The sequence below is a fragment of the Halichoeres trimaculatus genome, unplaced genomic scaffold (assembly GCF_033239565.1).
Source record: "Halichoeres trimaculatus isolate MK-OKI-2021-1 unplaced genomic scaffold, fHalTri1.1 fHalTri1_scaffold_1, whole genome shotgun sequence".
Classification (NCBI taxonomy): domain Eukaryota; kingdom Metazoa; phylum Chordata; class Actinopteri; order Labriformes; family Labridae; genus Halichoeres; species Halichoeres trimaculatus.
This window is the reverse complement of record NW_027437179.1, coordinates 24,349,752-24,365,704: the sequence shown is the minus strand read 5'-3', so window position 1 is coordinate 24,365,704 and position 15,953 is coordinate 24,349,752. Positions and strand designations below refer to the sequence as shown.

Below are 15,953 nucleotides of genomic sequence, written 5' to 3'. Positions count from 1 at the left end.
CGGGCTAGAGGCTCAATCTGCGGCCAGCAGCAGCAGCAGCAGCGGCGGTGCTGGTGGGGTGGAGAGCGGCAACATTTGATCCACGTCTTTATTCCCTCCTGTGGTTTCTACACGGGGAGAACAAAAGGCAGAGAACTGCATGAGAAGAGGCGCCAGCTCCCCTTCATCTCGTCGCACGCCGGGCTAGCTTGATGCTCGGTTCAGTCTGCTAGCAGCCTTTGTGGCAGGACTTTCCATGCATCCGAGGAGCCCCTAAAAGAAACCCTGGGCTGGGAGAAGCCTCGGCTCATTTTTCTTTCTTTTTTCTTTTCTTTTTCTTTTTTTATTTTACCTTGACAGTCTGCGAAAAAAAATATTTTCTGTGTGGGCACACAGCTGCATCCTTGTCAGCCTCATTGCGCACCCATACAGCGGATTTCCAGAGAGAAGCATCATCGCCTGGGCTCGCTTGGTTACACGTCGCCTGTCTGCAACCTCCAGTTTGACAGGACCAAGAAGCAATTGATGACTAATTTTCTTTAAGAAAGGCTACAATGTTGCGCACAACAGCCAACATGTTGGTAACTGGATTGCTTTTCCTGGGATTGTTGCACAGTTTGGAAGTAATCGCTCCTGGAAGGGCTATTGATGGTAAGCAAAGCTGATTCACGCATTTCCAGACTCTTGTATAAAATGCTTGGGATAACTTTGAGTGTGTGCACTGATCATTGCGGGACTTGGTGGGTTTTGTATCTGCGTGCAAGTAGAGTAGTCTGAACCCTGAAGGAATGACTGCTCGTTTGAGTGGAGCGACGTGGAGGGGATGAAACCACGGCGAGACAATTAAAGCGCTCTTTTGTTTCTATCTCCCACTGCCACATGTGAATTTTGCAATGTCACAGCAGTGATCGCACATTTCCGCCAGCCCTCTGGAGCTTACATTCACACTGTCAGTCAGTGATGGAAATGAAGCATAGGCCCCAGTGTGCAGATCGATGCTTCGATTTTGACATTACATTAGTGTTGATTGCTCCGGTAACAAAGAGGCACACTCATAATAGGTGTCATGTGTTTAGAAATGTCATCACTGTTCGAGTTTTAGTAGAGCTGTATTGTATCAGTACAAATTCATCAGATTTAACTGAACTGTGTTCTGTCGAAATGAGTCCTCTTAGTCTTACTGTCCAGTGTCAGATGAGGAATTGGAGTGAACTGGTGATCTTTCAAAATTGGTACAATAACGACACAAATACTGTGGAATTGGGCATCATACTCTTGTCATTACATACATCCAAAAGCATGATAATCAACAGGTTTCAGATAGACTAACATGTAATGAGCAGTAAGAAAATATGGTTGGATTAGTAGTATTCAGTTTTGATATCAGTAGATATTCAAGTCCAGATGTCAGTGAGGTTGTAATAAAACCATCTCTACTTTTTTAGTCTCATATGTTTTCAGAGGCACAGTGTCAACTTTTGATGAATGAAACTTTAAAACAAAACTAGTTTCCTCCATCTTTAAACTTGTGTGCTGTAATGTAGTGAGCAGTATGGGCCAAAATGCCCAAACTCATAGTGTAATCAGTACTCAGATAGGAAACAGTTCAAAACACCCCCCCTCCACGACCTTGTGAACGCACACCTTCACAGAGTGGAACAACTTCTGGAAACTATTAAGCCTCAGCCACAGCTCCACTCACATGCTCGTCTGTTTGGTAAGAGGAGGAAAAGGGCGTTATCACAGAGTTTTCGCACACAGATTTGTTGAATTCTTTGCAGGTGATCCAAAAAAACACAATTAAAAGACACTGTCACCTCTTCTAAGATATACAGCCTTCCAGTCGTCTCAGGGTTGTCTGGCCAGAGAGTATTTTTAGATAGCTTAACTGCTGGGAAAATGTTTCCAAAGAGAAGTGCAAGCTGCTGTAAAGCTAATCATGCTTCTAAATTTGACGTTTCATTAAATTCAGTGTGACTCTAACATGCATGACTGATTTAAACCACGAGCTGCATTTTGTGAGATTCATCGTCTGTCTGTAAAAGCTTCTCCTCCTGCCTTTGAAGTCGTCTCATTGGCTTGGCAAATCAGTGTTGTGAGGTTCTTAGGGAGCAAAATCCACATAAATTACCACCTCGGAGATAGACTTGGATAGCCTGCAATCACCTGCAGTGTCTGCCTCCTCCTCAGTCTGCAGCTGAAAAACCCAGCCGTCTTCTGCCTGGACTCATGGTTATTGTTTTAGTGATATTTTCCTCCCTGTCAGTATTAATGCATTCATTTGATGAGTCAGCTTTATGCAGTGTACCAGAGATGGCCAAACCATTGCTTTCTTTACTGGAAAAGTCACTGGGATGTAGAGGCTGCTGTGCTTGACTGAGCCTTGAAAGAAAACAGAAATTTGTCAACAGCTGACTCACCTATGAATCAGTTCAAAAACTTGGGTCTGTCGTTGCTGACATCTCATCTGATATGTTGCTTGTTGTCGTGGAGGCTGCAACTAGTGGCTTCTCAGCCTCTCTAAAGCACGGCTCAATTGCTTTTGTAACCTCTTTGATTGCTTCTTTAATTCCTAGAGCCTCTTTGATCCACATATGTTATTGGTAAAGACTCATTATCTTCTTCCATTTTCCAAACCCCTGAAGATTTATCTCTCACTGTCTCAGTACTGTAGCCAGAGCAAAGTCCTGGGGCCACCAACAACCCTGACTTTAATTGGGTCTAAACTTCTCTTTGTTTCCCAGAGGGGACCCCCACCAACAGTCTCGAATTGTTCAGAGGCCACTGCTAATTGGAGGACCAGTGGAAAAAGACCTTAATGAAAGAATTCACATTGTTCCAGTCTGTGAAGGAACAGTAATGTCATTGCAAAGAGATAACTTGCACAGAAAAATGGTGGTTGATACTTTCAGAGTAAAAAGAGGAAGAAGAGCTGTGTTGAAGATCCTGTTAGTTTTTAGTTCCCATGTTTAGTTTATCCTTTATTTTTGGCATTGGGTCTTCATTTAGAATGCTTAATTTTTTTTGCTTTTACTTTTTAGCTTTTCCTATTCAAAAGACACACTGACTTGTTGGTACAGACGTCCAAGGCCCCTCCTCACTCTCCAGTGATTCCCTCTTTCTATCGTTTTTACCCTGTAGACTTTTCAGCTGCAACATTTGGTGGAGGTCTTACAATTGGCCCAACATTTGGCCGTCAAAGGGTGTGACACAGGGGCATCCTCACAGCCAAAGGGTTACCTCTTCACTGTTTGATGACAACAGAGGGGGGTATGGGTTTCTTTCTGTTGACCTAATGTCACAGCAGTCAGATTTAACAGTGGAAAAGCAGTTAATGTAAATAAAAGAAGTAAGACTATATTTGGCACAGCCATGAATTAGTGGTTCAGATCCATGCAATAATTGGTATGTTGGTTGCTGCTTCAACATCTTCTATGACACTCTGAAAACCAGCCACGGCTGCATAGCTGAGCAGATATAAAATCCAGTACTTTGGTTGGCAGCTTTTCCCAGAGGAAAACAACTCAGAGGCGAAGCAGAGTTCAACCACATTAGTACACTGACAGTTTATATGGCATTAGCAAAAGAAAACTAGTCAAAAGAAACTTGAAGAAGTCTGAACATTAGACAATATAACTGGCAGGTCACATTTGGGAAATGAAATAATTGTATCCTGCAGTTATGCTTTTGTAACTGTCACAGTAGGTACTTGTACAATATAAACTACTCTCTGCATGTTTCATTTGTACTGCCCTTTAAAAGAATACGGGGTTTTGAGCTGTAAGAACAGTTTGACATTTTAGGCTTAACTTCCCACAAAGACTAAGTCCAGAAGACTGATACCACAGTCATATCTTTATGCTTACTGTAGCCTGGTAACAGCAAGTTAGCTTGGTGGCCTTCTCAGCTTCAGCTTGGCATTTTGTGCAGCTCATATCATTAACTCTTAAAAATGGGGTACAGAGTGGAATCTCTGAAAATCACAACCACTTTGGTCACCACGTAAAAAATAAAGTGATACACGGATTATTGGAAAAGGTGACAATACAGTCCCATTTGCAACTATATTACATTACAAGCCAAATAGCCATGCAAGAGTGGGAGGAGAACAATACTGGAGGACTACCCGTGTGTGTTTAGGTTAGGATCACTCTCATGAAAACAATTTATCCTCACACATTAAGGTAAAATTACCATTATGGTTCCGTTCTGGGTGCTTGGCTGATACCTTGGATAAAATGACACTGATCCAATTCCAGTTCTAGTATTAATTGTGCAATCTCTATTCCTTTGTACAAGAAAGAGAAAGATGATTTGGTTATTTCAGGCTTTTCCAAATTGAGTTGATTAGATAAGCCCTAGCTGTTTACCCCTGGTTTTCAGTCCTCCTTCCAAGCTCAAGCGTTTATGTTCACACAGAGTTTAAAGTAGTATTGCCCTTTGATCGATTTTCTAACTTCTTCATACTTGTTGATCTCAAATCAAAGATTAAAAGAATTTTCAAAAATGCCTAAAAATCTTAGTGAAGTCTCAACAAGCTGACATCTTTTTACAGCCAGTGTGCTTTGTGGCCAGGATATTCAGTCCAGACTTGTGACCCACTTTATGGTCTTGACCCACTGTTTGAGATCCACTATCAAGATGAAACTAGTCTATTTAGAGACAGGAGATAGAGGATGGTCCCAAGAGACTCTCTGGAGGAATATGAGCAGACACTTGTTTGAGAATATCATTAACATCCCAGAGTGGATTCACAGTAAATTAACTAGCAAAAGCCTGACCCAAAGCTATCAGTTTATGAAGGTAGGGGAGAACCTGCTTTGTCCTTTCTGATGGAGGTTTTCAACTGAGGCTGTTCAGTTTGCGGTTTAATTGCCTGGACAATCTGTCCCAGTTAGGTGTTATTTCAAAATGACACAAATCCTTCCTACATGGTGACCAAAGGCTTTACATTAAATCATGGACGCCTTTTTTTTTTTTTTTTACATTGTGGAGCCTACAGAACCTGCCATATTCAGAGCAGTTGTATCAGTGCTTATTTCAATGGTTGTTCTTTATTTGTGTCGTGTCAATTTATTAAAAAATGTGAATTCAACCCACTTTACAAAAGCCAAAAAACAGGATTTGACCTTAATAATAATATTGTAGTAATATTGACAGTATATATAGAATAGAATAGAATAGATAGAATAGAATAGAATAGATAATACTTTATTTATCCCCGAGGGGAAATTCAGGAGTCACAGCAGCATTTAAGAAAACAAAAGTAAGAAAGTGTATAGAAAGTGCAAAAAGGTCCAAAAGAAAATAGATGACGACATCCCGTCCACCACTTTCCAGCCCAGCCAGTCTCCACCTCCACAGGGTCCAGGACTAGGCCTCCCCAGCAGTCTGTTCAGTCTCTGTCTCCTGGATCCTGTCTGCTCACAGCAGGCGAAGCTCCTCTGATGTGGCGCCGGTGTCCCACGTCAGCTCCGTCAGCCATGTCCGTGAACAGCACGATGCCGCTGGGCAAGCACGGCTAGCTCGTCCATCCCACCAGAGATAGATCCCACGTTCCCAACAAAGATGGATGGAAGGACAGGTCCACGTCATCACCTCCCAGCTCACACCCGAGAACCAGCACATCGTCCTCGGCTCCTCCTCCTCAGCTCCAGGGAAATCATCAAGCCCTACACCAGTTAGCATTGACATGCTACAGGCTGCTAACAGCTAATTTCACATGTAAACAATGCAGCCATGGTTACATGTAGGATCTCCAGACAAACACAGGAGAAAAAGTAGTAAAAATATCGCTGAAGCCACAAAAAGTTTGGTGTCCATGACCAACGATGAACCACACAAAGTGATGATCCACTCCAAATACAAAGATGACGAAAAAGAGACGAAAAAATTACAAGAAACGGACAAAGACGAGAGAGCTGCTGCAACAGGCAGCTACTTGGGCAGCGCCTAGCCTAATTATTATTGTAGTAATAATATATATAGTAATATTGATAGAAACACAACATAAAGCCACCATGAGCAAGCACAAGGCTGCTTTCTGCAAGTAACAGTGGTGGGGGGGACCCTCTTTTTGATCGGCAGAAATCCAGAGCAGAACCAGCGTTATGCTGAACAGCCCTTAGATGTGACTGTCCTTGACAAATCTGTCTGTAGTGCTTTGGTGAAACATACATTCTATTTTAAGATACTCTACTTCACTTCTCTTAATATGACCTGGCAGCTCCAGTGGTGTCTACTGTTGCATACAGCATACAGTGAATTTAGTTTTGATGTTGTTTTTCAATTGTTGGGATGGCTGGTACTTGTGAAAAGTGCATCAATAAAAACCACATAAAAACAAAACTTTCAGGCAGATATGTGAAAATTTCAGTGTTGGACTTTTTTGCCCGCTGTGTTGCAGCCTTTATCCAGGTTTTAAATTGTAACAGCAAACACTTTTGCCAGTAGTTGGCTTTTTACACATCAAGCTTGATAAACTGGTCAATTCAGTGAAGAGCTTTAAAAAATGACCTTGTGAAGCTGCTGGCTCAACTCCACTGAGGCACCGTAGAGCTTAGGAGTGTTCACTGTCTGGTTTTAACTCACTGTTGAAAGCAAGCTCTCTCACAGACAAGTATTCTTTTGATCTATCAAGCATTTGAATATTTTAAAAGAAGCAGCCCTAAATCTCAAGCTCATAACATTTAGTAATGATAACTCCAGGTTCGTTGCCGTGACTCACTTTATGTGTATGTAAAAAGCACTTAAGTAAGATATCCAGAGGCTATTCATCAGAAAAAAGCCCAGAAAGTAAGTGACAGACACGTCCTTGTCACGTAAGCAGTCACAATTGTCTTTCAAGATACAATATCTATGAGATATCATATTCATTTGATATTTTCTCCAAGCAAATCTGAATTTACACAGAAGAAAGTGCACACGAGGTGGAGAAAGTTTTCTTCATAAGATACCGTATAGTATTTACCGTATAGTATTCTGTGACTCTCCTTCAGCCCACGTCTGACAATTGATTAAAAATAACAAACCAAACCTCATGGTCAAATTTACACTTAGTGTGTTTAAGTTAATGACTTCAGTCTGCTTAATAATTGTGTAGCTGTGTCACTGAATGACACCAGAATTTGTATTTGTTGCTTTTACTTCAAATCTTGTGAGTTGTATTTAATCAAACTTTCCCAGTGTATTACAAACTTGAGGAAACATAATCCATATATGAAGCACTCACATCCCTCACGTTAAGGACTATGCAAAGTCAAGATTTTCTTTTTTTTCACCCCAGCAGCTAATATGGCTTCAACTTGCTGTCCTGTGTCAGACTGAGGGATCTGTTTGTGTTGATGACTGGCACATGGAGCTGTGACCCTTATTTGTAGCTTTGTGCAATGCACAATGGAGGCTATATCGTGCATTGTTGGTGCAGGGAACTGAACATACCCATTACATTATTGATGTACTGTTCCAAGAGTGAGCATTGTGGACATTCTTTATTTTAAAGGCTAATTCCAGGATGAACATGTCAGCTTTAGTTCATAGCATGTTTTCAGTCCTCATCCCTTCTGCTAGATAAAAGTTTATTTTCAGCATGATCCCACAGAATAAATTCAAAGCCCCTGCAAAAGGGCTTTTTTGACTGACATCCATTCTTCTCAGTGACAGAAGTGTTACAGAGCAGACCTGCACCAATTCAGCATCCTTAATAATAGTTCCCATTCCCAGTGTCTGTTCTGTTGAACCTTTTCCAGACTGGGAAAGTCTGTGATTAGTGGTGTTTTTTTTTAACTGAGATATGCTACATGCTACAGTGATACACGCGCTCAGTCACATCAGCACCAAGGTCACAACTCATGCAACCATGATTTAGACTTATTCTTGAACTTCTAATCCTAAACACAAAGTACCCAACCATAACCTTAACATAAGCCTAATTGTAACAATAATCCCTCAAGCAGGCATTCACCCTTCACTCGGTGGCAGAAATCTCCTCACATGGCCTGTAGTGGACACACAATAGGTATTTCTGCCTGCCTGCCTGAGCAAAAGCCACGTGGATGTATCACATTCAGTAAAACTATAAATGCTCTAGACATTTTACTACATTTTCAGCCAATTTATCTGTTCATATACTTTGGAGGATTTTCCACATATTGCACTTCTGTGTTCAGAATGGTTCCTCTTAATTTGTGTGTTATCTTCCTCTGGTATATCCTAATTCCCAACACATGATGACATGAATGTATTTTGGACATAGACATCAGAGTTTCTGTTTTCAGTACTGAGATGATCAAGTCTTTTTCTGTAAGATCAGAAAACATGTTTGTGTTTTCTGTGTGTTATTTATAAGGCTACTGCCCCTAGCTGGTTAGCTGAGCTTAGTTCGGCTCAAAGAGTAGAAATGGATTAACAGCCTGTGCCAACAAAATGGTGACAAAATTACCCAGTGATTATGACTTAAAATCTTAAATAGACATTTTTTTTAAAAATAATTAAATAAAACAAAAAGTAAAGTTAATACTCCACTGACTTTCAAGACAATTTTTAAGAGAGAGTAGTGACTTCTCCTCTATCAATACCAAGTGTGCAAAAACACACACATATATATATATATATATATATATATATATATATATATATATATATATATATATATATATATATATAAATATATATATATATATATATATATTAGTGCTGGGCAAGTTAACACGTTCTTTTCGTGTTAACCTGTCAATCTATTAATGCCGTTGAATATTTTATCGCACATTAGTGCATGTTGCTCACATGCTTTTATTTTGTAAATGTCTGTTGCTGAACGCGGTGGAACCGGAAGTGAAATTGGCGGAAAAACAAGATGAGTAACCGAAACAAGCATGGAGAAGAGGGGCAACGCCACAGAACTTAAAGGTGCTCGCCGCTTAGTATATCAGTCCGCGTGCGCAGCGTGCCAGATGTAAACAAACGCAGGTAGTCTGCCAGGACGAAGAGACACGGTGAGAACTACAGCCATATTTAGCGGTGTTTTGTGTGAAAGTAACGCGCTGAAAATTCTCTAAATAAAGCATGAATGCAGACCGATATCAGACTTTTTCGGTGGGACTCCGTTTATTTGTGTTTTTGGTCAAGTAAAATATGGCCACGTCTGAATGCATAGGAAACCGGCAGACAAGCAGGGAGGGGGTGTTTGGTACGAGCGCTCTGGGCTTCTGCTGCACAAAAACACTGCTGTAGGGGTAATTTCTGCCCTAAACCTTGCGATAGGACCCAACTTGTTCCATCCCGGAGTATCACTTTAATGCCCTGACAGTGGCAATAAGCTTTAATTTTGCATTTACATTTTGTAAATTTGATTTGCACTAAATATGTGATTTAACTATTACTGTATAACAAGTACTGTTTTAGTGTTTGCATGACAGATGTTATGGCACTTTCACAATGCAATTAATTATGATTAATCAGGGAAATCATGCGATTAATTACAATTAAAAGTTTTAATCGTTGCCCAGCCCTAATATATATAAATATATATATATATATATATATATATATATATATATATATGTTGAAAAATACAAGAGACAAACTGTATTTAGTATTGTTGTGGATATAGGAAATGTCAAAGTTTTATTTGTAAGCAAACAATATTTGACTGTTAATTTTTCCAAAGATCAATCATTGAGAATCACATCACTGACAATTTATCTGACGCTGCTAAAATTAGACCCAACCTTTAAGGAGGTGCAGAGGTGGAGCTTGGTTCCAAGGACGGTTTGCCATAAAGGCAGCAAGACTAGGCTGACTAAAGCCGTTTGAATAGAATGCTCATTTTGCTATTTGCTAGTTAAACATGTAAGTAAAATCAGCTGCACTGTCAGGTGATACGGGCTGATGTAAAGAACAGCTGATGCATTGTGAGCCAAACTTGACTTTTGTTATAAGAATTATGGGATGTTTTATTGACTGGAGGCTGTGACTCTATTTTTTTCCACTAAGTGTATCGAGTCCAGTGCCGTGGCCATGACCCTCATAAACATCTAACAGTTGTTTGTCTAAATAGTGGCGTCCCTTTGATTGTGATAGGCTGATGGTGATAACTTTGTTGAGGCAAAATGGTTCCACCTCCTACAGTCAGTCTACGTCAGGGTAAGATTTTTCACAAGGTCAGTGATGAGAATGAGATGATTTATTCATTACATTCAAGTTTCCATTGTCACAGAGTTTGAGTATGGACTACCTTTTGTTGGCTGTTGGTTTTATGTAGAGAAAAAGATGCTCAGCTTTCTTTAGTGCATGAACACTGAGTTTGAGAGAATGTTCTAGAGTGTGGTTGAGCTCATGAGTCGCACTGAGACTTGAAACTTGCACGGGTCTTATGAAAAAGCACTAAAGAATTTCATATAATCTCCTTTAATATGTTTCCCTCAGCAACATGCTAAGCAGGCTTAATTGTCATTTTTCTCCTTTGCAGCTACGAACAGTGTGTGCTTTGGTGTTAGTGTGGCAAAGGGATTTGTCTAAACAGACTAGCTTGATCAAGGTGGATTGCAATTTGTGTTTTATTATTTGTTTTATTTCGATGAATTTATTTTATTTATTTATTTTTTCTCATTTTGCTGTATAATTTGATGTAAACCATCTGTGCAAGTGGAGGAGGTTGTAGTCTCCTCCCTCTGGGCCCTAGCACTGACTCTAGCACAAATAGCAGTCATGGCTGATTACCACCCTGGGGTTGAGACATGGTGAAATCTCAGCCAGACTTTCAAATAGCTCTTAATTAAGTTCACATTTGATTACTCTGCTCTGCTCAATGGGCTCTGCCTCTTGATACCACAAAGGCTGGAGGACTTTGTGCTCAGATGTGACCTGTAGAACATAAACAGTCATAGGCCCCTACTGCTGTTATCCTGCTAGCTACAGCTCCATTTTACTTGGCAAGTTGCACCAGACATGAGAACATTCCTGATGTTAATTCTCCTCAGCTCTAAATGCATGCATAACAGAATCTTAAGATTAAGACTGTCTTAAAACCACACAAAATTATATTTTTTTACCATGCAGAATTGTCCCCACAGTTTGACATTTGTTGCAACCTTAGAAAAAAAATCAATACTTTGAGCTAAGAATCAGCATTCAAACACGGTTCAGGTTTTTGATCATATCCAAATTTAGCAATAACTTCTTCTATCAACATTTACCACCAGCTAGACTTCCAGAGCTTCTTCAAGCCCATTTTCAGGACCTGTTTACGAGGCCCAGCTGGGGCGTCTTTTTCTTCTTCTATTTTGTAACATGACAAATTGGAAAACTTTTCTTTTCCCTCCCCCTTCCTTCTCTTCACTCTCTGCCATTACAAAGTCCTTTAGTGGTTTTGCCTGGGCTGTGGAGGAGGATGAGGAGGCGGCAGGCCAGAGTCAAACAACCCAATATAGACTCTTCCCTCTTTTCTGGCCCTTTGCAGAAACCCCCTCAGGTCAGCCCAGAGGTCGGCAAAATAGACTAACTGTCTCCCCCAAAACTGTCTTCCTATCTGCCCTGGATTTATTGTTCATCATCTTTTTTTTACTCCTTTGTTACAGGCCAGACTTTGTCTTGTATTTAAATCTAAAAAGAAACTCATGGGGCAATAAACACATTTGGCATCAATATGAGTGCTCAGAAAATGTCACATCCATATCACACTCTGTCACACTGCTAAAGGGCTGCTGTAGGCTCATCTGCACAAAAAATACTCTAAAAAAGAAAATGAAGTTTTATGTCTTTCTTGGTCACTGAACATGGGTATGTCAGCACTCAACTAACTTGCTGTGTTCACTTGGTTCAAACAGTGTAAACTTATTTCCGTTGTAACCTGAGTGTTGGATCAGTGGTTAAAAGTCAAGTGAACTACACAACCATGAGTTGTGAACTGAGTAGCTTTCTATGCACCACATTGGTGTCTAAGGCTGCACTTTTTATGAATCTCTGTGTGATTTATCACATCATCACTAATAAAAACCAGAAAAGACCTCTGCCAAGCCTATTGTGGTTCTCACGCAACACTTAAGTCCTACTTTAATGTTATACCCCCTTTCAGCAGACTGTCTGCTACAATTTGGGTTTTAGTTGCAGGTTTGTACAAAAATGTGTTACTTGACAGTGTTGAAAATTATGCCCCAGTACATATTTCATATTTCATATTACATTTCATATTTCAGATCTTTAGTATTTAGAAGATTGTCAGGATCTGGATCGTACTTTCACATCTGTCAGAAATTATGGTAACCTTGTCTTGTATTGTTTTACAAAGCAATCTAACCATTTATCGTGGATTTACACATATGGCAAAAACAGCCCAATCTCACAATGATAAAGAATTAGGGATGCACGATATTGGATTTTTGCTAATATCCGATATGCCAATATATCAAAACCCCTTTTGGCCGATACGGATACAGATAATCACAAGTTTGTTTGTTTTTTTCACTGTAAAGAAAGCTAAGTCTATCCTGTACTGGAATTTATATGTTACTCTTATTGTGACGGTCTTATTTGTTTAAGAAACACACATAAAACAAGACAAAAAACATTTGATTTTGCCATAAATAAGAAATGTATTATTTTTTCAAACTCAAGACATTCAGTATTGGAATACAGAAAAATAATTTCTTTAGATCACATGAACTTTGAATGTACAATGCATTTTTAAACATAACCAAGTTGCATTTGATTATTTTAGAGCTACTGTAACAACCTGGTGACAGACACAGAGCTCTGCAGTGCAAATAAATGAAGTGCTACATTTTATTAAAGGAGCTTATTTTTCAGATGGAAAATAATATTTATCAGCTGTGCCTATCGGCAGAAATTTTCATATCTGCTGATACCGATAAACGTATTTTTAAGCTTTTATCAGCTGATACCGATATTGTGCCGATAATATCGTACATCCCTATCAAGAATACTTATAAAAAAATCTTGGATCCAGTCGGTGACCCAGATCAAATGTAATCAATTCTTCCTTATCCCATTTTGAACATTTCCTGAAAATCTCATCAAGATCTGTTTGTTACTTTTTGAGTTACGTTGTTCACAGAAAAAAAGATGAACTCTCCCCAAAACATAACCTCCTTGGCGGAGGTAATAGTCAAGCACACAGAGTTCACCAAAACATTCTGTACTATTTGGAGTTGATAGAATTAAGTTGAGCACCTTTCATCATATTTATAGCAAATGTGGTATTGTCTCTTTCCAGGTGATTCAACCAGCTAACCAAAGATATCAGGAAATTACATTTTGTAATGTAGTGGGATCGTGCATCTAGTCTTTTGTAACAGATGCACAACAATCTGAGCCTTCGCTGTGTCGTTTATTAATGTATCCTTCTTAATCATTTAACTGTAATGACTCAATGTAAAACATGACAACTTCTTAGCATTAGCACTGTAGTTAACAATCTGCTCCCTCCTAACTGTAACCACGCCAACTGAATGTGTCATCTATAGAGAGCCAGAGCAGAGCTAAAATATTTTTTTTCTTAGCACTGGTCTGAATTGTTAGTCTTGAATTTTCTGCTGGGTTTGGATGTTTCATTTTGCATTTTGTCCAAATATTTAGCTGTGAGTCAAGGTTTTGCCAAGGAGGTAATAGTGTTGAAAATAAATTACACACACTTTATGTTGGTGTTTCACCCTCGTACATAAACCTCCTGTTCTTAAATATTTAAAAAGATAATGCAGCTTTATCGTGTCCAAGAGTCAGGCGTATCTGGAGTAAGAAGCACATAAGTCCTCTCTCCTTGAGAAACTGCTGAAGTGTTATTGGTCTGAGAACACACTATCTTCAGTAGACCAAACTGCTTGTTGTTTTTCCCAGCAGACACTGCAACAATCTCTGTTACCATTATGAATAACTTCTCTCTGCACTCACTTCAGCCAACACTCCCACCTGGTGCTTTTGTGTGACCTGCCAGTTCTATTATTCTCAACAGTTTCAGATGAATCAGTAACAGTTATGACGCTCCTGAAGCTAGATAGATTCACCTCTCCTAAACTGTGTGGACACAGCTTAGAAAGTGTTTCTCAGCTGGGTTTAATACAGAATAGCAGCTTCTGCCACATTTAATAGATTAACAGCAATCTATGTCCAGTTCTGTTTTATTATACAGACTGTAATTTTTTGAGGATAATTCAAATGGCTTTGCTGATTACTTGACTTTTCCTCAAGGGTTACCAATCGTAACAAAGTTGTAGTTTGTTTATTGAATATTATACTGGAATATTTTTACACTGGATTGAATGCTAGCATTAGCAGTTTCCTAGTGGTAGCTTTGTGCAATTAACAGTAGCTTTTCATTTTTTAAATTTGTAGTTTAACTTGATTTACAGCTGAGTTTTTTCTTCTCATTTTCTGATTTTCTCATTCACTTTTTCAGTCACTGATACATTGAGAGGTGGTAAAAGGTTACCTGCATGAGTTCAAGTTCAGTTCCACAAAATTGACAGCACCACTTTAGTTAAAAATTGGTTCTACTGTCTATCTCTACTTTGAAGTTAGAAAGCAAAGTTTGTTTTGGAGAAGCAGGCATGAAGCTGGGGCAGATTGTCTCACTCAAGAGGACGTGAATCGTGGCTGTTATGTTGAAGGAATGTCAGTGTGCTACCGTGCACATATCTGAGTCTGGACTCCGTACTACCCAAGCTTCCCTTCATCACCTCTGTCTACAGTACTTTAAGTCAACCTTCACTTTAACCACTGTTGAGTGCTGTGTGATGAGGCGCTGGTGTCTGCTGGGGCTTTGTAATGCCCCGGCTGATCTCAGAGGGCAGGCCTTAAGCTTATTTATAGCCCAGGTTGTGGGTGTTGGAGGAAATGGGGCTGTGGCCGGGGGCGAGGCTTGTGTTTTTCTTTGGAGGACTTTTCCTCCAAACCAGACTGAGCTCATCCTAGATGACTTGCAGACAGCGGCGGGGGCAGAGGCCAGTGCATTTGTAATCTGGTCAAAATGGCGATGACCCAAGGCGTTTTCACGCAGCCACCGCTTTGGTAAACACACAGGCAGCTCATTGATACCATGTGTGACATTCCTCCATCCCATCTCAGTACCTCGGTCTAGTCTGTTCTCAGATCTTCAGGCCAGAACCCAGCTGTGAGAGCCCTGCCCCCATTAGACTTGTAGTTCACTACCCCCATCTCCATTTGTTCTTATACAGCTGCAGCTCTTCCAGAGGTCTCTCTTATGTCATCATGTGTTTGTGACCTGAACAGTTACCATCTTTTTACTTTGTCAGTTCAGTCCTGTATCTCTGCCTTTGTAAACTGAAGAATAATTCGAGACCTGGTGGGTTTTCACAGCTCAGTGGAAAACTTGATCTTCTCCATCCCTTTCCTCACAGCGTGCTCATTTTATTCCTGATCCCATTAGTGTTTGGGGCACCCCTTCACAGACAGTTGCAACTTGTTCTGTATTTACCACATTAATAAAGCTCTGCTGGTCCATTCAGTCATAGCATCACAGGAGGATCTTCATGCTCATTTGCTATCGCGGAAATGATGAGCTGAAGTTCAGAGTTTACAATCAGTGTGAATAAGCAAACAAAGTGAGTTGAGCCGTGAAAACTTTATTTATTTATAACTTTTATTCAATTGTTTGCATCATCCTACAAGAATTTGTGTACTTTATGTGGAATTCACTTAGTGTATGATTTTATTTGCCTTTGGTGGGATACAGCAACAAATTAATACTGTATTCACAAAAATAAACATGAAACTTAAATAATATTTAATAGATGTATCTAATGTAGCAGGAATATTACCGCCATCCAGTTTATAGGCAGTAAAGCCTCTAAATTGTGATTTCAAAACAATATTCTAATACAGATCAGAAAGTTAAAAAATGTGACCTCAGCAAGAGGAGCAAAGCAAGAGGTTTGCATTATTAATACTGGATAGTATATTCATAAAGAAACTCTGAGGCATCAGAGAGGACTGCAAAGTGG

The 15,953-nt window shown here is 39.8% G+C and overlaps 1 protein-coding gene across 2 annotated transcripts in view; it reads left to right on the top strand.

The window, feature by feature from the left end:
- The window catches only part of LOC141788454 (low-density lipoprotein receptor-related protein 1-like), a 103,660-nt gene continuing 87,707 nt past the window's right edge, over positions 1-15,953 (top strand). For both annotated transcript variants that reach the window (XM_074667338.1, XM_074667337.1), the window contains exon 1: positions 1-630. In XM_074667338.1, the coding sequence (XP_074523439.1) occupies positions 534-630 (97 nt within the window). In that variant the 5' untranslated portion in view covers positions 1-533. The remainder of the gene's footprint in view (positions 631-15,953) is intronic.